The 22,225-nt window shown below is 39.8% G+C and overlaps 2 protein-coding genes across 6 annotated transcripts in view; both read left to right on the plus strand.

Moving 5' to 3' along the window:
- The window catches only part of HIF1A (hypoxia inducible factor 1 subunit alpha), a 34,711-nt gene extending 29,714 nt beyond the window's left edge, over positions 1 to 4,997 (plus strand). For all 4 annotated transcript variants that reach the window (XM_075029622.1, XM_075029624.1, XM_075029621.1 and 1 more), the window contains exon 15: positions 77 to 4,997. In XM_075029622.1, coding sequence (XP_074885723.1) covers positions 77 to 228 — 152 coding nt within the window. In that variant the 3' untranslated portion in view covers positions 229 to 4,997. The remainder of the gene's footprint in view (positions 1 to 76) is intronic.
- A 3,772-nt stretch (positions 4,998 to 8,769) lies between these two features.
- On the plus strand, positions 8,770 to 19,117 carry SNAPC1 (small nuclear RNA activating complex polypeptide 1). 2 transcript variants are annotated; one of them, XM_075029625.1, is made up of 10 exons: positions 8,770 to 8,930; positions 9,601 to 9,760; positions 11,019 to 11,159; positions 11,637 to 11,741; positions 12,777 to 12,935; positions 13,380 to 13,454; positions 14,116 to 14,178; positions 15,153 to 15,291; positions 16,618 to 16,698; positions 18,605 to 19,117. In XM_075029625.1, exons 1-10 carry the CDS (start codon positions 8,803 to 8,805, stop codon positions 18,637 to 18,639), a joined length of 1,086 nt encoding a protein of 361 aa, XP_074885726.1. In that variant the 5' UTR covers positions 8,770 to 8,802; the 3' UTR covers positions 18,640 to 19,117. The 2 variants fall into 2 exon arrangements, with proteins under 2 accessions (XP_074885726.1, XP_074885727.1); XM_075029626.1 differs by having other exon boundaries at positions 18,608 to 19,117.
- Positions 19,118 to 22,225: the final 3,108 nt, after the last annotated feature.

The following is a 22,225-nucleotide window of genomic DNA, read 5'->3' on the forward strand; positions in this document are numbered from 1 at the left end:
CTTAATGAACAATTTTGGAGGAAAGGTTAAGCATGGTGAATAAAGTGCACTCTTTCTGCTTCCCCTCCCTCTTTAGACATAGCAAGTAAACTTCTAGGGCAGTCAATGGATGAAAGTGGACTACCCCAACTCACGAGTTACGATTGCGAAGTCAATGCTCCCATACAAGGCAACAGAAACCTGCTACAGGGTGAAGAACTGCTCAGAGCTCTGGATCAAGTTAACTGAGCTTTCACAATACTTGTTCCTTTTTTGGACACTGGTGAATCATCACCTAAAGCAGTCTATTTATATTTTCTATATCTGATTTTAGAAGCCTGGCTACAGTACTGCACTAATTCAGTTAGTTCAGTTTTGATCCCCTTTCTACTTATTTTGACAGTCTTTTTAATATGTTCTTTATGTAACAACTCAAACTATAACGCATTTTTATAATTCTTTGGTACATACACTTTTAAGTCCATTACATTTAAAACACACTTGCAATAGCAGCTTTGAAATATGCACCTGATTTTAAAAAAATATTTATTTTTTGGCTGGGGAGTTGGTCACCAAAACTTAACATTAGTAAAATGTCAACACAGGAAAAACTGGCAATACTTCCATCCTGTTCTTCATAGGTAGTTGGAAGACTTGTGCTCTCTTACTCTTTATGTTCAAATAGGTTTTTTATTTTAATAGTTTTTATAAGAAACAACAATGCTTTGCAGCAGTGCATTGTAGCCACAATCGCACAATATATTTTCTTAAAAAATACCAGCAGTTCCTCATGCAATATATTCTGCATTTATAAAAACTAGTTTTTAAGAAGAATCTTCTTTTGTTTGCCTATGAAATGATGTTTAAACCTGGATTATGTCATTATTTTAGTCACGTTGTAATATAAATTGTTCTTAAATGCTGTCTTATGCTTTTGACTTAAATGAGTGTGGTTAGTCAAAGGAAAGGCTTTATCTGGAAAGGGCTAGCAGCATTTTATTTGGATACGTTCTCAATTTAGAGAGAGTTTGATGTTCTTAAAGTAGTCACTTTGCCAGCTTAAAAAAAAAAAATTCCCTGCCTGTAGTTGTGGAAGTTAATGCTAATATTGTGTATGATCTTAAATCTAAATGTTCAGCTTACCCTGTGTGGTATAGGTGATATTTCAAGCAGATCGTAAAACATCTTGCATTGTTAGCAAATTTTATCTAGTACATCACTGAGTTGCTCAATATTTTGATGTTTTGGTTTTATGCACCTTGTTGCTATTAACATCCATATGTTTTCATGTAGATTTCAGTAACTTGAATATATTTAGAAGCCTTTTTATTTAGAAATATATAGTTGTCACAAACATCTTATTTTCCTATATGTACTGTACAAAAACCTTCATTCACTCATTCTTTTGCTCTTTGTGGTTGGATCTAACACTAACTGTATTGTTTTCTTACATCAATAAACTATATGTGGACCAGGCCCCCTTGGGGAGTGTGTTATCTGAGAGAAACGAGATAATTTATATTTTTGTTAGTGGTTATTGTTCATCCGTGTTCCCTTTTTAACTTAGAGTTGATTGGAAATCACTGCTTCCTTATTTTGATTGTAACATGTCCACGTTAATTATTTGAGCCTATTCAGTACTGAAGTCTCCTAGACAGTGTTGTACTACTGCTCGCCAAAGATGTTAAACTTTTAAATCTGTTACCACACCAGTTAGCAAACTTGAAAGTGAGGAGACAGTGTATTTGTGTTACTCTAGAGTGGAAAGATTCTTTCTTATGAACAGCTTAAAGGCTTGTCTCTGGAAGCTTTATCAAGGTAACACTGGAAAGCAGGAAAAAGTAACATTCACAGGAGTGATCAAGTAAAGATGGATTTTTATCACAAAACCGCATGAGTAAAAATTAAGCTGGTACTTGATGATAAAGCTTGTTCTACATTCTTCTGCTGCTGACTCAGTAACTTTGACTAGGTAACTTTCCTCATTTTGCTGTCATAACACACGATGCTACTGATACAACTTTGTAATGTATAAATATGGTCAAGATATTCTGTGCATTCTTCAAACTATTTGAAAAAACCCCAAACCTCTCCATGTCAGAAATCAAATGTGGACTGTCACAAGAATTATTTTGGTTTTATTTTGGAAACTTTGGTTTCATTGGACTCTTTTGAGTCTTTTGAAATCAATATAATGGTACATAAGCTTAACTTGTTTTCTAAAATTACTGTTACTATTTCACTGAAACAAGCACTTTTTGAACTGACACAACTGTATTAAACTAAATGGATATATTAGCTACCAACTAAAAAAAAAGATAAGGCACTAGTAGCAGAAGATGATTGCGTACTTAAAGTTTGAGTAGAAGTTGTACGAAGAAAAAGGGAAAGCATGTAGATGCACTAAGCTAGAGTTGAAGCTTTGTGCAGAGAACATTTTGAGTATATTCACCTGCTACTGATATTAAAGATTTCTAATGTAGCCTTTAAGTGTACAAAACTTACAAAGCTCTCTAGATAAAAGCAGCAGAGCTACTGCCTACCTGCTGTATGGACAGCATTCTTTCCGTGGCATCTTTCTGGTGTCAGCAGTTAAGAGGTCTAATAGTGAAGTTGCTAAAGGCTTAGGTAAAGCACCAGCTGTTAGGGGCATCCTTTATGCTTAGCTCTGCATGGATTGACATGATGCTTCTGTGAGATAGCGAGGAGACTTGCAGACTTGTGAAAAGTACAAGTGGGTTTTGCTTTTCTTACTGCCCTGGCAAGCTTTGAGCTGGCCTGGTGGGTTGTCCCTTTGTATCTCCCAAGAGAAACATCATACCATCCTGCTTGATGTTGTTCTGCTACTCTCTCAAACTTATTTTGGAGGAGCCTGACCTGTTTGGATCTGTCAGTTCCTCTTCAGTGTACTTTAAGAGGGCAGTAAAAAAAAAATCCATGTTAAAAAGAGAGGAAAACTTCAGTGACCCATGTTATTTATGATTATGAGCCTGCTGGAATCATCTCTGGTCTTTAATGACAGTAGCTGTGGATTTAAATGAGCCATGTTTCATCTAAGAATCTTCCTGATTCTCACATTTTTTTAATTATACATAATAATAAGGCATAGCATTTTGTTTACTGTCCTAGTAAAAGTGACCTAAACAAGCAATTAATGGAATGAACTGCAGTAGCTGTATTGGTTTACTCTAGGAAAAAATCAAATAAAAAAACCCCACTAAACCTCCTAGAGACACTGAAGAAATCATGGAAAAGTAACAGTAATAGCTCTGGCCTTGTAAGAGCTTTGCTAAATGCAGATGTAAGTTTGCAAAATCTAGAAGTACACCTTTTAGCTGCTATTGTTTGTGTGTTCTTTTGTTTTGTTTTTTCTGCTTAGAGTCTAGGAATACATAGCCTGATTCTAAACCTACTTTGGAGGACAATCTTCTAGAATACATTACTTTATAAATGTTTTCTTGGTGATTTTGAATAATTTCTGTGCTGACTTGCTACCTTTTAAAATGTTGAGGCACTACACTAGAGCTTTTATTTTTCACCAGTAGTAAAGAAGAAACTGTAGGTAGATATAGTGTTTCCTTCTGCATATGAAACGTGCTATAGTATGTGGAAACGATAAACTGAAGAGAGTAACCAAGTTAGTTTCCAGAAGGTTACCATGACTACAGCAGTAGTCAAGCCATGCCTTCTTCATGACATAGCACAACTATTATTTTTACATATAGATTCTAATTGATGTTTTTATCAACAATAGTGATGGTTTTGTTAAAAGGTCATCATAAATACTAGTTTAAAAATTCCTTTACATCATTCATTCCTTTACTTGAAAGTAGTTATAATTAACTACAGCTGAACCTCCCAGGAAGTTGCTGAAGTCTGCTGTCCAGTAACTTGATCTCAGGTGTAATATACTGACTAAACCACAGTAGGCTGGAGTCCAAAGTACACCTTTGTAGCATACCTTCCTCCTATGCAGTGAGATAGGCTTGGACTACATTGATCTCTGAAAACCTTTGGGTGAAATGGAAACAATTTACTATTAAGTTTCCTTTCCTGTGTGTCTGTGTACACACATTAAACTCTCCCTAAGTAATTATTGAATTACAGAACTACAGATTAAGGCCAGAAAGAACAATTAAAACTTTGCACGTAACACTGGTGACAATTTAAAGACTTCAAAGCTTATTTTGGATGAATTGATCAGCTCTGCTTCCAATGAAATACAACTGTAGGATCAGTAATTTTTCATTATTTAAAAAGCTGTTTGATTAAAGAGCTGAATAATGGTAGCTAAAGGCAGAAAAGTGGGCTGCTTCACCAGTATCTGTTGGCAAGCTTTCTCCTCTGTTACACTGCCGAACAAACCCTTTCCTTTGATGAACAGTGCTATGGAAGCTGGGAGTCGTGAGTACCTGACCGCTGTCAGCCAGGCTGGACATACCCGAGGTCAACCCTCTGTTCCCGTCCTTGCTGATTAGCTGCTACTGAACAGAACACACATCTCACTCAAATGTCACTGCACTTACGCACATTATTCATATGGTAATTGTCCAGCACAAAACCAAACATTTCACAGGCCAGGAGTACTTAGTAGGATACCATTTTCATATGAATTCACGTGAGTTGGGTATCCAGCTTTCATTAAAAATACCATTAGCAATTAGGTACTTGACTCCCTGAAAAGCTCCATTCTGGAGAACTGTGATTTTTTTGATCCAAATTCTAGAAATGAGTTGTCATTTTCCTTCTGCTTCCCTGTTTACCTTGAGCAAGACTTGCCAAGTTACCAAAAAGTTAAAGAGTTTGCTACTGGATTTATACAGTATGGTAGATTTTGTGAATAATAGCAGTATTCTCTCATTAAGAAGTGGTATATTTTAATGGAATTCTTTTTTGGAACCAAGTACAACGTATTGCAATTGATATTTCTCTTGAAACATTTTGACATACTTGTGACTGTATTTCTTTTTGATTGTGTAACAGTATAAAATTCAATAAAAGAGAGGGTTTGTTTCTAATTCATGACATCTGTGATCTTTCTGTTCATGCATTACCCCTGTTCTAAAAGATGGAGATGGCAAAACCACTTTAAAAAAAGTGAACTAAATAACTAAGTTCACTTAGTTATGCAGTGTAACTAAAACTCCTTGCATGTTTGAAGTCTCACTTACCTATTGCTGAAGTCAGAAACTAAGCATGCACGTGGTCTATTTTTCAAAAGGATTTATAAATTCTGTCTTGCCCTTACAGCTGAATCCTGTTCACCTTGGACACAACGGTTATCCTACCTGAATTAAGTAGACTACATGCATGAACAAAAGAGGTTAAGCATGCAATTTAATAAGACAGATGTGAGGGACCGTGTAGGTTTTCCTGTAGGAAGTAAAGAGACCAACAGATACGGAGCTGGAGAGACAGTGAATGTTTATGAAACCTCTTTGAGTAATCATATCAAGAATGCCCTCAGTAACAAAACAGAAATTAGTCTGAATGCAAGATGACATCTTGAGGCGATTTCAGTTGCTTTCAGTACAAGCAAGTAACTTGACAAAAACCTGTGACTCTTGCTGTCTTGTTAAATCAATCCTGCTTCCTATTGCACAGATTAAAAATCTTTTGCAATGTTTTTGCTTGGTTGGGAAGTCTGAAAGCAGAAGGCATGTGCAAGTGCTGTCACAGTAGAGTATGATCCTGTTACTTGGTATTAGCGATAGGTTTGTACATACATAAGTGTGGATATGCTATTTAATAAAATATATCCATGACTTATTTTCATGAAAATCCATTAAGACATTTATTTTCATGTTTTCAATTTGAAAATGTATTGCGATACAATCATACAAGGTTGGGTTTTTTTTAAAAAAAGGTCTTTTGCCATGTGCAACTGGAGAACCCACTGTTATTTATATCTATGCAGGATAAATGGCTTTTTAACTTGCAACTTACAAGCTAGGAATTAATGGGGCAAACAGAACTTCATCCTTTTGTTTAGGAGTTAAATAAGAATATGAAGAAGATACAGTAACCAGCACACTCTTTCTTACATCATCTAATTATTTTTTTAATTTTTTTTTTTTTTTTTAGTTTGGAAGACAGTCTATTAAGAATTAAAATGTACTAACAAAAAAATCTGTAGGAGCACTAGATGAAAACACACAATTTATCAAGAAGAGTAGAGTATTAATTAGCCTAAAAATTGTCACTGTATTTCATTGTATACACCACAGAAGGGGAATTCTATGAAAAGACCCTGTTGCTTTTTTTTTTATTCTTCTGCATTTTCATTCTTTACACTGAAGCCAAACTTTCTGCAAAGAAAGACTTAGCAGACGTTAACATATGGGCACAACAGCCTCATCCTCACTGTGTCTTACATCATCTTTCACAATGAAAGTGTCATGACATGCAGCCTCACCTGCCTTAGAAAAAAAAATTTCCATCTAGCATTCCTTGAAACACCGTCTCTGAGAAATCACAACACTCACTGCACACTTAAAATACAAAAATCAGAAAACACACTCAAGCTTTACAAATTCCGCACATCATGGCAGAGCTAAGCTCCTCTGCTCCTTTTAAATGATGGGATAACTCCTGTAACTAAGTAGGGCTTGGCTTGACCTTGCTCCATGATGTGTCAGTTATTAACTGGCTTGTGCTTTGAACGCTTAAGTCCATTGGGGGCAGTACATTATAACTGTTTTCCCAACAGCGCTGGCATTCCGTTTCAAAATCAGTACAATCTGTTGAAGACAGGGTCACATACTGGATGAACGGGGTCACTGCCCTACATCTCTAAACATGAATCCAAATGACAGATGAAAATGTCTTGTCTTTTCAGATAAAAAAAGCCAAGCCAAACCAAAACCCAGCAGGTGCAGCTCTCCCCCTTCAACTGCTAAAACCTGTCCAGTTCACGGGTAACAGCTCTGCTAATGCTTCTGTTCCTACAATCAATGACAGCAGCATTCAGTGGTGCTTAAAGACAACAGCTGTTTAGCTAACGGACATTCATTTCCTACTCATCTATAAAGGCTGCTAAAGGTTGGATTCCAGCAATCTTTTGGGAAATGCAATAAATACGGAAAGATGCTTTTGTGCCTGAAGCACCGTGGAAGCTACTGTCATCGTAAGAACTGATGGCTGGAAGCGCCTAGCTTTAAGGAGACCTTTGGATCGATTAGTTGACGCTAATGGTGAACTGGAGAACATCACGGTACCAGAGCCAGCAGAATTTAAAATTTATTTTGCAGCGCATGATCATTTGAGCAAGCGAAATGCGAATTTTTTTATCCTGGTCACAGTGCAAAACTCCTGCAGGTTCGAACACCCTAAAGGCAGCGCTCAACGCGCCATCCCACGCCTATTCGCCACGTTTTCTACACGCCGCTTCTCCCCCGTTAAGGTTCCCCCAGCGCAGGGGCAACCTCCCGCAAGCCGAGCTCACAGCCCCCCGTCCCCCCACGGATGCAGAAGCGCTCAGGCTCTCTCCTGCCAGACCGGGGACCCGCTCTCCACCGCAGGTGCTGCCGCCGCTGCCCAGCCCCGCTCCCGCAAGACCGCAGGCTGCCCGCAGCCCACCTCCGGCCTCACACGGCGATTCCACCCGCGGGCTCCGGTCACGGCAACGACTCCCTGAAACCCCAAGCCCCGTCCCTAAAAACCCTCTCGGGAACTACCGCAGGGCTGCGGGGCTTCCCGGGGAAGACGACGGCGTTCCAACACCCGACTCCCTGCCGCCACCGCCCCGAGCCGCCGCTCGCCCGCCTCCCTCCCCCGCTGCCGCCGGTCCGTACTCACCCGGGGCCGCGGGGGCTTCTCCGACGCCGGCGCTCCTCTCCCCAGCCGCCTCGCTACAGCTGCTCGCCCCTACGTGCGCCGGGGCGGGGGGGGGGGGAACGCGGGGCAGGGGAAGCCCCCGCCGCCCGGCTCCGCGCCGCCGGGGAGGCCGCGCCCACCCACCCTACGTGCGGCTCGGCAGCCGCGGCCCCCTCCCCGCCCGGCTCGCCCCGGCCGGCCGCCTACGTGTGGCCCTGCATGCGGGAGAGCGTGCGGCACGCCGCTCCTGAGCTCAAAGGGGACGGCCGCCGGGCTGAGCCCCTGCCCAGCCGCGCTCGCTCAGGCGGAAACAGGCCTTCCCTCAGCCGCCGAGCAGCGCTGCGGAAGGGGGGTGGGAAGGGGGAAGGGGCAGCCGCCGAGCCGACCCTGGGCAGCGGCGGGAGGGCGGGCGGGAGCCGGGAGCCCTTCGCGGGGCACATCTGGCCGGGAGCGTGGCGGCGCGTCACGTCTGCACGGCCGCCAAGCGCGGGCGCACCGCGGCGCTGCCGAGCCCCCCCCCCTCCCCATTCTCCTCAGAAGACCCCGCCGTTCCCGGGCCTGCCGGGCTGCGAGCCGGCGAGCTCGCTGGGGCTGGCTTCTGTAGGGACAGGGGCTGGGAACGCCGAAGCCCCACCGGCATCCCCCGGGGCCGCGGTAGGGCGGCGGCTGCCCGGCCGCTCCCGCCCTCCTAAACCCCTTCCTTTCTCCCGGGCCGCTCGCCGACAGCGCCCCGGGGGGCGACCGAGGGGTACGTTGGCTTGTGTGCCCGCCGACCAGGCTCGCCCTCCCGGCGTAGGGCATGAGGGACAGCCGTCCCCCGGGGCGGACGGAGGGAGCTACCGGTCACCGGCGGGACCCCGCGCCCCCTCCCACCCTCACAGAGACGCCCCAGCGGCACCTCCCGGCAACAGGGACTGCGCATGCGCGGGGAAGCGGCGCAGGCGCCTGGGGGGGGTGGTGTGGGGCGGCCGCGCATGCGCGCCGGGGAGTGCGCGGGGCGGCGGCGGGATGAGCTCGGTGCCGGGGCTGCAGGCGGACTGTGAGGAGCTGCTCGGCGCCTTCCAGGAGGCCGACACCGTCCGCTTCGAGCGCTTCGCCGAGCTGTGGCGGGAGCGCCGCTTCCACACCATCTTCTAGTGAGTGAGGAGTCCCGGCCGGCCCAGCCGTCTCCGGGCCGCCTCCTCAGCGGCCTACCCGCTGCGAGTCGCCCTTAGAGGCAGCGGGGCCGGCCGCCCTTTCGCCTGTCTCTGCGCGGTGCTCGGCGGCTGAGCCTCGCCTCAGGGAGTCTGTCTTTCCCCTCCCAAAGCCCACAGATCCCCGCTGCTGAGCTTGCCCCTTGGTAGCGCGGAGGACCTTAAAGGGGGGTGTTGGTGAGCCGTGTTTCCCTGCTGGCATAGTTTTTGGGAAGGGTTTGCCTGGCTGGTGTGTAGGTAAAAGGCAGTGAAGCATCGGTCCCTGTGTAATACTGAAAAACAGTTACTAGTTCGATTTATTTTGTACGCTACTAGTGCATGTGATTTGAACGCTGATGCTTCAGGGATTTTGATGCAGCACTTGTGATAACGAGGTTAAAAATGCAATTGGAGGGTATTTCATTTTTCACTTTACATCTAATTTAGTAGAAGGGATTATGTGTAGTGTTGTGTGAGAGCATAAGGTCTGGCCATCTTTGAAGACTTCCCAGAACTTGAGCCCTATGGTAATATGTTTTAAAATACCTAAAAGTTGTCTCTGCATTATGGATTCTCTAAAGCCTGCACTTTCATAGTTACTTGCTTAAACATGCTTCCTTTTTGTTTACTTTAGTGGTAGAATAAGAGCTTTGGAGAGGAATAAGCTCACAAAGAAGACTTTAGAACTGGCACAGCAGTACTTCTTGCCCCCGTACGCTTTCCAGATTCGAGTTGGTGCTCTCTACCTTTTGTATGGGCTCTATAATACACAGCTTTGCCAGCCAAAACAAAAGGTAATTGTTCTTGAGGCTTTATTCTCAGGAGATGCTAGATGTAAGATATGTGGTATAACTCTGTCTACTTTGTCATCATAAAGGGGTTGGGCATTTTCTCTCACTTTCTTAAAATAGAAATATTTAGAACCAGATGGTCCCTTTGGAAAAGGTAGTCTTTCAAACACCTTTGGGTTTAAGAACTGACGTGGTGGTGACTAAAGTATTGTGCATGCCTCCTAAATTGTAGCTGCCTCCTAAATTGTAGCTGTGATCTCAGAAGTCTTGTTTGCCAGAGAGGAAGCTTTTCTCTGTTCAACAATGAAGAAGACGAGCTTTCAAAATGGTAATAGAGAACGTGCTCATCAGCTCCATGGAGGACTCCATTACATCACCAGTTATTCCTTAGAATTTCAAAAGAATGAAGACTGGCTGAATTATTTCCAGTTCCTGTTAACCATAAGTGGAAGTGGAATTTGTAAATAGGTTGAAAGGGTGAATGCCTGAATGATATGTCTCCTTGCTGCTTCTAGGACAGGAGACCAGTATATAAAGAAGTTGGAAACTCAAGTGCAAGGAGAAGTGGTTTAATTGAAAACTGTGTGTTGTATGTTGTGTGCATATGCACAGTTGAGTCCAAATTCTTTAAATAAGAAACTGAAGTCTAAGTATTGCACAATGATGCAATTACATCTCCTGTCTTAACTTCAAAGATGTCAGTACCTTTTATGGAGATGAATTGAGGGAATTTTAAAACCACTGCTATATAGCAATTGTTAGAGAGTCTGGTAATTATCAAAGAAGCTAACTTAGGTAGAGAGAAAATGAACTGGGCAGACTACATGGGAGAGGAAGGAAAGCAAGAAGATAAGGATACTTCTATGAGTATTTCACTGGCAGAAAATCATGGTGTGAGTATTATTTCCTAATAGTCTAGTGAGTGAGTCTCCTGGATGTCTACTGTTTCAGGCATCTTGGGATGTGAAGAGTTAACTTTTTCAAATGTCAGAGGGCTTGCATTCCATGTCACTGTCAAAAAAAGCAACTGCAGTGAGAATATTTAACACAAGTGTAATAAACTTATCTGCATAATATTTTAATAGTAGTAACAAATGGTATAGTAGAATCCTTTCTGTACTTCTGTGATCATGTGACATGTTAGACTCTAGGCATCCAAGTGCTGCACATAGTATAATGTGATCACAGCAGTCAGCTGAATTAATTTTTATGTGTTGAAATATGCAGATTGGTATGACAATATACAACTGTTATGTTGCAGATCAGAATCGCGCTGAAGGATTGGCCTGAAATCCAGAGATTTCAACAGGATCTGATAGACTCCCAGCATTATGATGCAGCTTACATCTTCAGGACACTGCGACTTGCCAGAGCATTCCATTTCACAGCAATGCCAAAGCTAGTGAGTTATTACATTAATGACTTACCATTTTTAATAAAATATCTTCAGCTTTCAATGGCTGATAGTTCAACAGCACTCAAGTATTTAGTTTAGCTTTGAGGCTGTTTTGAAATGTAATGTTTTGCTTTATGTAGCTAGGTCTGTGACGTAAAGCTTAGAGGATGTTTGAATGTAGCATGCTTCTCACCTGAAAATATTTTTTCAGTATCTAATGTTCTTACTAGGTTTGAGATGTCCTATAATTTGTGGAAATGTCAAACTCTTGAATCTGGGTGCTGGATTAAATTCTTGACTAGGGAATAATTTTTGAAAAGTGCTGACTCTGGGCACTTAACAGTAAAGCTGCATGCTATTGTTGATGAGATGGTTTTATGCCTTTCAGCATGTCTTGATGGTTGAATATGCAGTAAGGATTTTCAAGAGGAGGTGCCGTTTTAAGTTTGCTTTTAGGTTACAAAGCATTGTCTCTTGCTTTAGCTAAACTACCGAACTAAGAAGAAGATTCAGGAAAATGAATTCAAAGAAGAATTTAAGGACCCAAGTAACAGAGTAAACAACCTCATCACTAATGATGTATTGGAGGTACAGTAACTTTTAAACTACAGATTAATCCCTGTTGGTTTTGTTTTGTTTTGTTTTTCGTCTTCAGTTGTCCAAGGGCTATAACTTATCTAATTAGCACAGTCTTGTCCTTTGTAAGTCTTCTTATGGAACGCAGACTAGGGTAATAGTCTGTGCCAGCGATTTTACCAAACTCTCAGAAACACGACATTTATTTTCGAAGAATTGTGGTACCTTTTTCAATACTGAAATATGCTCTAATGTTTTGTGGTTTTGCCTTAGTAAGATGTAAAAGGGGAAGGGTATAAATGGTTAATTGTCACTTAGGGAGAGAAAAATGGAAAATAGTGGGTGAGGGAAAGCATGTGTGTTCTGATATGTCTGCAGGTTGCAGCTGGAGGCTTGATACTTGTGATAATATGGATTTACTTATCTGCAAGTTTATAGCCTTCTCTAACCTTTATTTTTGCTTTTAAAACTTGGTTTTGTTTAATATATAATACATTTTATAAAAAAATGGAGTAATTCAAGCTGCCTATAGATTCTTATATTGCTCATTATGACTCAGTAATAGATCTTTGTTTACAGTTTTTTTTCCAGTTGCTGCTAGCAAATATGTATCATCACTAAGGTTGACTACAGTGGTACAAAAATCAGTAATCTGTGAAATGGCAGGGTGAGGAGACCTGCTTCCTCAAAAGGAGGAAGTAAAATGCTTTCTCCAAAGAGATGAAAATAGACCATATCAGAATGAGACCTCTATGAACACTGATCCTGAGTATCACTTGAGACTTCCTTCTTAGTTTAATAATGCAAGATACTCTTTCTTCTTTTGCTTATTTGGTGAACTGATGGGACAGTGCTAGGTAGCAGTATTGCTAGGCTCCCTAAAACTGAACTGATCTGAACAGAATCTGTTTCTAACACTTCTGCTAGTTCCACAGTCTCCTTAGAATGGTTTGTATAACACTGGTGTTGTTCATTGAGGACTAATATTGCTTTACTGCTGGAATCTTTTTTTTTTTTTCCTGAAAAGAGTATCTTTTTTTATTTTAGGAACTGATGAATATTCACGACCACTATCAGAAAATGAAGTGTGTCATTTCAGCTGACAAATCCCAGCCAGACAAGGCACTGAGCTTGATAAAAGATGACTTTGTAGTTACTCTTAAAGACATTACTTTGGAACATCAGGAATGGCAGCAAAACAGAATGGTAGGTCATATCAACCATTGTGCTGTGGCAACTTAACAGATTGTAGGAACATGTAAGAACTGTCTTTCTTGGTGTAATTACCTGTGAACATAGTTTGTAAAGCTCAGATTTAAGTAGAAGGAACTGTAACACTGAAGACATGGAATGAGTAAAACCCTAGGCAGAGTTACGGTATGGGGGGAAGGACGTGAACTTGTATGTGGTACTGCTTCTGTGATACTGTGAATGATTGCTGAGAGGTAAGCCCTCGAAGATGTGACTTATGGGCAATATTAGAATGATCTTATGAAATACCTCTTATTTGTGGATCAAGGAAAGGCCATAGTGTAAGATCGATGAAGAAAATGGACATGTGTGTAAATACTCATTTTGTTTTTCACAATTCTTGGATTTTAGCTGCCTTGTATATGACAGACATTTAAAAAAACATTTTTTTTTTCCCAGAAATTATTCCTAAATGCCAAAGAAACTGATGAAATACCAAGCAAAAAGGAAGAAGGGACTTTGCTAGAATCAGAGGTAAGAAGAAAGAACTAGTTTGCTACATGGCGCAGGCCAAATCTATTTGTGTTTTGACTTCAGATCACAGGCTAAGCAGTATGTCAAGACTTGGTAGCGTCAAAGTAAGTTCCAGGAACAGCTAGTGGGGCTGGTTGGTTTTTATTTGTTTTTTTTTAAATCACATTGTTTTCTGTTAAGCTGTGAGCATTCACTGCTGTGGTAGCTCTTGGATGCTCGTAATAAAAAGTCTCTTTCAGGTAAGGAAGGGAAAGAGCTGTATTTTCTTGGCCAGACTCCTTTATGGTTCCTCTTGGAATTTCAACTAAATGCAATATCCATTTTTTTTATGCTACAAAATTATCTCAAATTGTACTTATCTGTTTATTTCAGCTTTGAATTTGAGTAAGATGTGAAGTTTCAAATTTGATTTTCTCCTCCTGGCTTTGTAACACTGAGGCGATGCAAATTATGGTCTGCCTTCTTAATGAAATTTGAAATTATTATTTTTTTTTAAGTAACAGTTCAGCAGCATTCTAATTATAGAGAACTAATTCTAATTATAGAATTACAGGTGTGGTGAGAGATTGCTCAAGTGATTGTCTGATGTGATATTTCATTTCAATACGGCTATAATAGAGTATGAAAACTTTCTCTGACTGATCCCGTTGTTTCTTTGCAGGGTTCTGAAAGAGCAAATGCATTGGCTAGAATCAAGTACAGGTCTTACTCTGCAGTTGCTGAGGTAGGTATAAAATTTGATGATAGGGATGTATTTATTTTTAAAGAACAATTTTAAGTACCAGTTTAATGTAAATGCTGGGTCAGAAAGGAATGAGTTAAAATTGCACTCTCTATTTCAACCTTTGAATGTTCTAGTTTTCCTAAGACATTGGGGAAACCTGAAGCTCTTACTATTCTTGTTAGATTTGTGGAAGCAGTACAAATATGGTCTATGCTTGGGAGATTTTAATTTACAAGGTATCTTTCAATGTCTATGTTCTGTTTAAGTAGGTGGAATTTTAAATAGATGGAATAAAAATACTTCTGAGTTTAATTGCTCAAATTCCTTGAAGCTTAGATATTGGAATCTGAAGATGCTTGCAAAAATAGCACTTGGGTGTTTAAAGTCTGTTGGAAGTTCTTGGAAACCTTGTTTCAATAACTGCTACTTTAAAAATATTGATGATTTGTCTCTTTTTGTAGCAGGCCTATGAGAAACATCACAACTTTCCCTGTTTATTAAAATCTCATATTGAAAAATGCATTATTGAATGAAACAGAGCTCTGGAATGTATAACAGTCCAGACTTGTGAATATGCAGTGATAATGTTTTCTAGGCACCTAAGCAAAATATAACAGTAAAGAGGCTTTATGGTTCAACAGTTTTTGGAAGTGTTCCTTTTGCTTGAACATAGTGGTGTGCAACATGGTGTAGGTTCATACCAACAGAAAATGGTTTGAAAATAAATTAATATTTAATTACCTGAATATTAAGTGATACACCCACTAATCATAGAAGGGTGTTGTCCTGTTAAAACTGAAGATCAGTAGTAACTAGTGGGAATCTTCCCTCCCTCCCTTCCACTTCCATCCCTTCTGCACCCTGACATGTAAGTTGGTCCTTGCTGATTTGTAAGGTACTGGGTGACATACAGGAATATCTGGCTGTAGAATTTTAGCTTTTTTGTATCATTCATGTGTATGCTTGGGTTCTAGGCTTCCAAATCCAGAAGACATCGTCAAGTAAAATTAGAATCTTCTGAATCGGGATCGAATTATGGGAAATCTCCAAGCCGAAGTAAAAAAACCAGTAGGAGACCACAGCCAGCAATAAGAGATTCTTTGGAAATCAAAGGTATTTCTGCATTGCATTTGTGAACCTGGAGAGACTGCAGAAGTTTATACATGGCTTAGCTAGCTGAGGCAGCTGGTTTTGTTGTTACCATTGATCAGTGGAGGTAGAAGATTAAAGAAATATTTTTTGATGCCAGTATCATATTGAACCTTTTTGTCTGTTTTCCACACTCTGGTCAGGTAGAAAGACAACATGAGTGCATGCAGTTTATTGTTAATCTGAAGTCTCCTATATAGCCCTACTAATTTTTCTCTGGAAAGGCATGACCTTGGAAAAGCATGTCCTGTGTGGCAGTGTCTTAACTTTTTCCTATTGCCATGTAACAAACATATCGGAGATTAAGATATGTGTCTAACTGTTTCTTCTTCTGACAGATAGCTTCTGCTTTTGAAGCTTTCTGATGAAAATCGGCCTATCTGATAATTTTGATAGTTTGTACTATCTTCATGAAATCCAAAGTAAACCTTCCGTGTTTCTATTCTGTTCTTGAGCTCTTGAAGGAATATCCTTTAATATTTCTGAAGAGAAAATTATATTGATGTCTTAATGACAACGATTGTAAGACTAGTACCTGCGCTATCATCTCAGTCATTCTCCTTGCAGTACTCTTTATTTTGTTCTTTTGTTACTGAAATTTTTAATAGTTCATTGTGAATACAAATCTTTTGTCAACAACTGATGTAGTTTCAAAACTCTTTTCAAATTGTTTCCTTAATATCAGTATTGCAATTATAAGTTCTACATGTTTTTAGTTTATAGACTTAACTTTTCCCTTCTTGACAGGAGGGGGTTTTTTATATACCTGTGACTTGGTTTTTGTGGTTCTGTTCTGTAATTCTATTTTATTTCTCCTAAGCATTATAATTTTAGCTAGGAATAAAAACAATTTTAAGGAGCAAATGTTTTTAAAACGTTTCGAAGTTCCAAGCTCTGTTTTCTGACTTGCGTAGCTTCTGCTAGAAAAAAAGTTAGGGAGAAAATTCATCCCTCTTCAGAGGTAAGCATTAGGCAATGTTGCCTTTGCTTCACTTTAAAACAGTAGATGAAGTGTTGAAGGGGAATAAGGGCGTTTTGAATTATCTCTGTACTGATTGGAGTTGGTGATTAATATGCTTTAAACTTGTAGTGTTAATTACTTGTTATTGAAGGTTTTAGTGAGCCGTATGAAAGTACCGTGAAATGTAGGTGTTTCTCTACAGCCTTTGTCTAGAAAGTCAAGACAGCAGCAAGTGAACAACCTGTTAGCTGCTGGAGCTGAGATGTAGAAGCAAAAAAAAAAAAAAAAAAAAAAAAAGCTGACAGTTTTTGCTAAAAATCTATCTGCAGGTGAAATGCAAGTGGCAAAGGAAACTGTTACTCGGCATATTGGGATGCCTATAATCACAGAAGAGAACTCAGATGAAGAAGGTACAACGATTGAAATTCTAACAAACTGGTGACTTGTTTTTTAGTAGCTGTCTACTATGCTGTATTTTTCTGAAACTAAAGCTGATATTTTGGACCATGTGTTGCTGCCTTGCAAAAGGTAGATTAGTTTTTAGCCTGTAAATTGTTGCATCGAAGCTTTGATTTGAGACTTTGTTATGAGCACACACATGGTGGCAAATCCTGAGGGTCGTGTTTTTCTACATAGATTTATTTCATTATCGTGTGTTCAGAGTTAAAACTGGTCCAGTTAAAAGGGGACTTACTCTTCTGTAATACAAATCTGGCTTGAAGAGTTCCAATGGGTAGGGAAAAGTGATTTTTTTTTGTCGTTCTCCTATTTACAGAAGATACCTGTTCTAGTAACTATAGGAACTTATGTAACCTGCACTCGAGGTCAGAATAGCCCTTGCTGCCTTCACCTTTGTGGAAGTGAAGGGACATAGAAGTTTCTCCTCTAGCCTTAGTTTCAGTTGGGCAATGCTTCAAGGATTAAGTTCCAGTATACATGTACAGTAATAGCATTCTCTGCTGTATTGGAAGTTGTTCGACATAGATGGGGTGGATATTCTGGGAACCGCAGCAGAAGAGTGAATGACTTTGCTGTCACTCACATTACTGGAAATAATGTAATTTTTATTTGGAAGCAATGAATGGTAAAGCAGTTTTTTCAAAGCTGAGTGTGGAGTTGCTCTACAGATGGATCAAATGCATGTAGTACAAATTGAGATGTTAGATGATCTTGAACTGCTCTGCAACTCAGAAGCTTCAGGGTCTGCTCTTAGTATTGCTTGAGGAGAACATAAGCACCCCAGAACAGACACTGCACAAAGAAAATTGCATCCTCTTTATCTTGAGGTACCTCATTTAGCTGTGCTCTGGGAAGAGCCTGGAGTACTGCTCTGCTGCCATGTCTCAAACACAGGTAGTGTTCCTGGAAGAGGAGCTGGCCAGCTAAAGGCATGATTTCCACTGGCAGTTCTAGCTAGTCTAAGACCAATGGGTCTTGCTTACGTAGTGGAAGTCAGACTTGATAGACCAGAGATACTGGTTCTTAACCTGACAGAGTAGGATTGATTTAATTAGGTTGCTTAAAGGGGAAACAAAAAGTTAAGTACAACTTCTGTAAAGCTTTAATGACATAGATGAGCGTGAGAAGTACATCTTTTGGAGTTAATTTACTATCCAAAGTTGTATGGAAGGATATTTCATGCAAGGGAGCATGATAACTATTAAAATACATTTGCAGTGAGGTAGCACATTTATATTTTCTCTTCTTAAAAGTAAAAGAGCATCCTGTAGTACTGAAATGAGACTACGTTCTCTGATCACCTTAGTTGTAGACAATGTGAATTCATTCAATTTTAAATGGTCAGATTGAAGGCACAGCGGTGCATTTAATATTGTACGTACTTATTTTCCTTCAAGCTGTTGTGGACAAAAAGGTTCTTTCTAAATCAGGAACATTCTCCATTTCCCAGAATGCCAGCATACTGAAATGTTAAAAATACACATAAGCAATCTCTTCAGGTATTTTATGCTTAATTTTGTGAGTATTCCATTCGTCAAACTCACAACGAAATCTTAAAAGTGTTCATGAGGAGCAGAAAGCTCTCAAGATTGAATAAGTTTTGAAGTACAGTATTTTGTTCATCAATGGAATTTTAATTGATATTTTGAATGATAGTGTGCTGTAGAATCTAGAAAGTTGGGGTTTTCTTGTTTTTTTTTTCATATTTAAAACCATGGGGAGGGGGATTGGGAGGAGATCTCAAGAGCTCATCTAATTAATTTCCTTTGCTGGACAGAATTAGTTCTACCTTAATCGTTCCCATGAGGGAAGATAGATTGAAAAGCTTGTCAGAAAAATCTCTTTATTTGCTTTCAGAAGTATCTCTCCCCAAGAGGAAAAGAAGATGTTAGAGGATCCAGTTGGAGAAGCACTAATGTTAATTTTAATGACAAAACATAAATGTCAGAGGTAACACAAAGTTCTTGTCTTGGATGCCTTTGAATGTACAATAAGAAGTGTCTGGGACCAGAACCACAGGTGATACTGGAATGCTGGTAGTGACTGGTATACCTTAACTGTCTCATGATGGTGCAGTATCTGGTGCCTTTATTCACCTGGTGAGTGCTTTTTGTGGGAGACAAAGTTGCTGTTCCCTGTTTGAGATGGAAAGAGAAGATGGTTGTTTATTGTATTTAGCTTGTACAATGCGAGTTCTCACTTGGAACTCATGTTGATGTGCAATGATGGTTTTAGCTGAGACTGTTAAAAGAACAGCTCACAAAATATTTGCCCATATGAGAGACATGTTTGTAATCTTTTATCTCTGAACATAAAATTAAGGTTACTGACTGTTGAAAATTAGTACAATAAATTATTTTCCACACTTTACTTGCTCCATTGTATAGTGTGTAACTTCAGCAATGTTTATCATGGTTTGATCCCACAAGTGTGGGAAATGAACTTGGTGATGAGCCTTTTATTGTACTCTGTCTCCAGCAGATCTGGAATCATTGTGTATTCACATGAGGAAATGTAAAGTGCGTTTATTAATTCTGCAGATGACCTTAAGCTCTACAAGGGCAGGACTGGAATTCAAAATGGTCTTTATAAATTGGAGAGGAGTGGAAGAAGTGGGGGTGGAAATAGACATGAAGCTCAGTACTGAAAACAGGTACAGGATGGGGAAATGATTGCTAGGCAACAGTACTGCAGAAAAAGCAAACAGACAGAGAATCATAAGCTGGAGTATTTTCTGTAAACAATAACAAGCGCTAGAATTCAAGTCATTCAGCCCTGAAAGGCTGTAGCCTTAAATACCCCTGTCTGACTGCAACAATTCAAGACAAATGTGGATAGTTATTCTCCTTGGTATTTTCTCCAGTTGATGATGGCCATACTATCAAGAATGGCTGAAGGAGTTGAGGTGTCCTCTACTACAAGAAGAAATATAAAATAGAAATTTGAAAGGTTTTGAATATAAAAAGGACCTAAACTGAGTGAACTAGTTTGGTAGTATGACTCTCAAAGGCCAAAGGAATTGAAGTGCCCTTACCTAGAAGAAGAGACAACTGAGTGGAAATATAAATCATTTGATTATAAAAGGGGCCTGTATCAAATGCATTGGTTGGTAAGGAGGAATGGGCCTAAATGACAACAGGTTCGACACTCTAAAAACTACTAATTAAGCACCAGTATTGCACTCAACCTTTTTAATGGGAAAAGAGCAGAAACACTTTATAACAAAGCCAAAACCTTGCTGTATAGTAAACTGAACAATCAGATATTCAGTTGAATAACCAAAATCTTTACAGTCTAATCCGAAAGTCATTATTAGTCCAGATCTAATTATTGCAGAAAAAGAATACTTCTATACAGCAAAAAGTCTCTGTAGTGGTAATAATACAGTTAAATTTATATTACATTTAAATTTACAGTTAAATTTGTATTACATTTAAATTTATAATACAGTTAAATTTATTCATACACATGCTTAGTTTCTACCCCTTTTTCCTGGTTTAACTCTTCCACTGCGCTTTTGGTCCTACGTTTGTTAGGCTTAGTCTGTGGATAGAACATGCCATAGATGTGGTCTGTTTTAAAAAGACTAATCTGTAGTTATAAAGGTTTTGGAGGTATCATTTCTGTAAATCTTGAACAGTTTGGTTTTAACTGGGTTTTCGGACAATAATGATGCTTGTGCTTTTCTATTACCAGCACAAACTCATTCTCCCGCTATGTATTTCTGCTCCTAATTTTTGGTGAGCAGATACAAGAGACAAAAAGAGACCTCTTAAGGAAAACTTAACCAGATGGTTTTGCTCAGTATTTTCTGCTCATCTTAATGCAGTTAGGAACCTGTTGGTAATACTGCATTTATCAGTTTTGTCAGTTCCAACTGCTGCTTTGGGTGTGGGTATGCAGGCTGACAGAGAAGCTTTCTGGTATCCTCACGTTGCAGGGGATGTATAGCAGTATAGGGGAGCAGTTTGGAGATGAGGTGCAGTGGAGTACTTGAATCTCTTCTTGGGAAACCCCTGGATGGCTAAGAAAGATAGAGATGAAGAGGAAGAGTTCTTTCTAGCAGATACCGGGACTACAGCTTCAAATTCATAATTTCTTATGAGTTTCTTCACTTAGGAAGTTGCTTAAGGATGAACAGCACCAATCCTCTTTTGCTGTTTCTAGGCACGGAGGTTAAGCTATGTCTTTCAGCTACATGGTATTGGGTTCTTCCCTTGAAGGGAAACTTGAAAGTGACTTCTCTTTTTCTATTTCCCTCCAACTTACGGGTATCTTTCTCAAGGAAGCTAAAGATTAAGCACAGCTACAAAAGCTTATTTTTCATTTTCTTGACAGGCTATTTTCAGCTAAATTATTATTCCATATGTATGGCATAAGTTTATTTTAACATACTTAAAGAATATGTTAATACTGTTCCCTGCAGTGACACTTTTTCATATCGTGACCCTCTTGTTTCCCTCTCCTTGTACCTTTGAACCATCCCAAGAGCTGAGTAGGAGAATTTTTCAGAATTTTTGATACTCTGTGCCATGAGTCTTCCCTGCACACACTTCTGAAAATGATTTGCAAATTAACATCGGAAGCATGCAAAGGCTTGACTAGGCATGAAGATGGGTGCATTCAACTAGCAGTTATTTTAATATTGTAATTATGAAAACAAGTGTTCTTTAATTTGTTTATAAAATTACATAGATGTAAAATGGAAGTTATGCTTAAGGATAGACTTAGAACTGCTGACTATATACAGTGGTAATATTTAGGACAGTAATCCTGAGAATTTAGAGGCAGCTGTAAGCAAAGTTTCATAATGCTGCTGTAATTTTTATTTTTTTATTTTTTTTTAAATAAAAATCCCTTGCTGCAGTCTGATGGGCAATTACGGGCTTTTAAGAACAGGAGAGGGACTTCCTAAAATGCTTCATTGAAGCAAGCAGCTGTCATTAAAAAAAACCCAACCTATCCCCTCCTTCCCCTGCCAACAATAGTAAATCTAGAATTCCAAGAATACTTTTTTTCTAGTATCTAACTTCTCTCCTGGTTATAGCCTCAGCTAATACAGTAGTTAAAGGCTACAAGGAAACTTATCTCTGTAATGCCAGCCTAAGTTCCAACTGACTGGTGGATCGGAATGAGGCAACGTGACAGTATGTATCTGGATGTTGTTACAGTTTTTGTAAACAAATTAGAGAAATATGGTTTGGCTGAAACTTCTCCAAGATGGATATACAACTGACTGAAGAACTATATTCATACGATAGTAATCACCATTTCTTTGGCAAAACTAAAGGACCCTCTAAGTGGAGGTTTGAGCTAGTGCTATGCAATGTTTATGAGGGTAATGTGGGTGATGAAGAGCAGAATAAACTTAAAACACTTATAGGTGACATCAGTTTAGAAACTGTTTAAGTGGAAGACATTGTCCAATATAATTTTTATTCTTATAATGGGAGAAATCAGTAAGGTCTAATTAAGTAA

Source organism: Buteo buteo, chromosome 6 (genome assembly GCF_964188355.1).
Source record: "Buteo buteo chromosome 6, bButBut1.hap1.1, whole genome shotgun sequence".
In the NCBI taxonomy this organism is placed as follows: Eukaryota; Metazoa; Chordata; class Aves; order Accipitriformes; family Accipitridae; genus Buteo; species Buteo buteo.

Coding starts and splice junctions, on each gene's coding strand:
- SNAPC1 (XM_075029625.1), top strand. CDS start 8,803: ATGAGCTCGGTGCCGGGGCTGCAGGCGGACTGTGAGGAGCTGCTCGGC. Junction 11,742..12,776: donor TCACTAATGATGTATTGGAG/GTACAGTAACTT, acceptor TTTTTATTTTAG/GAACTGATGAATATTCACGA. Junction 13,455..14,115: donor GGACTTTGCTAGAATCAGAG/GTAAGAAGAAAG, acceptor GTTTCTTTGCAG/GGTTCTGAAAGAGCAAATGC.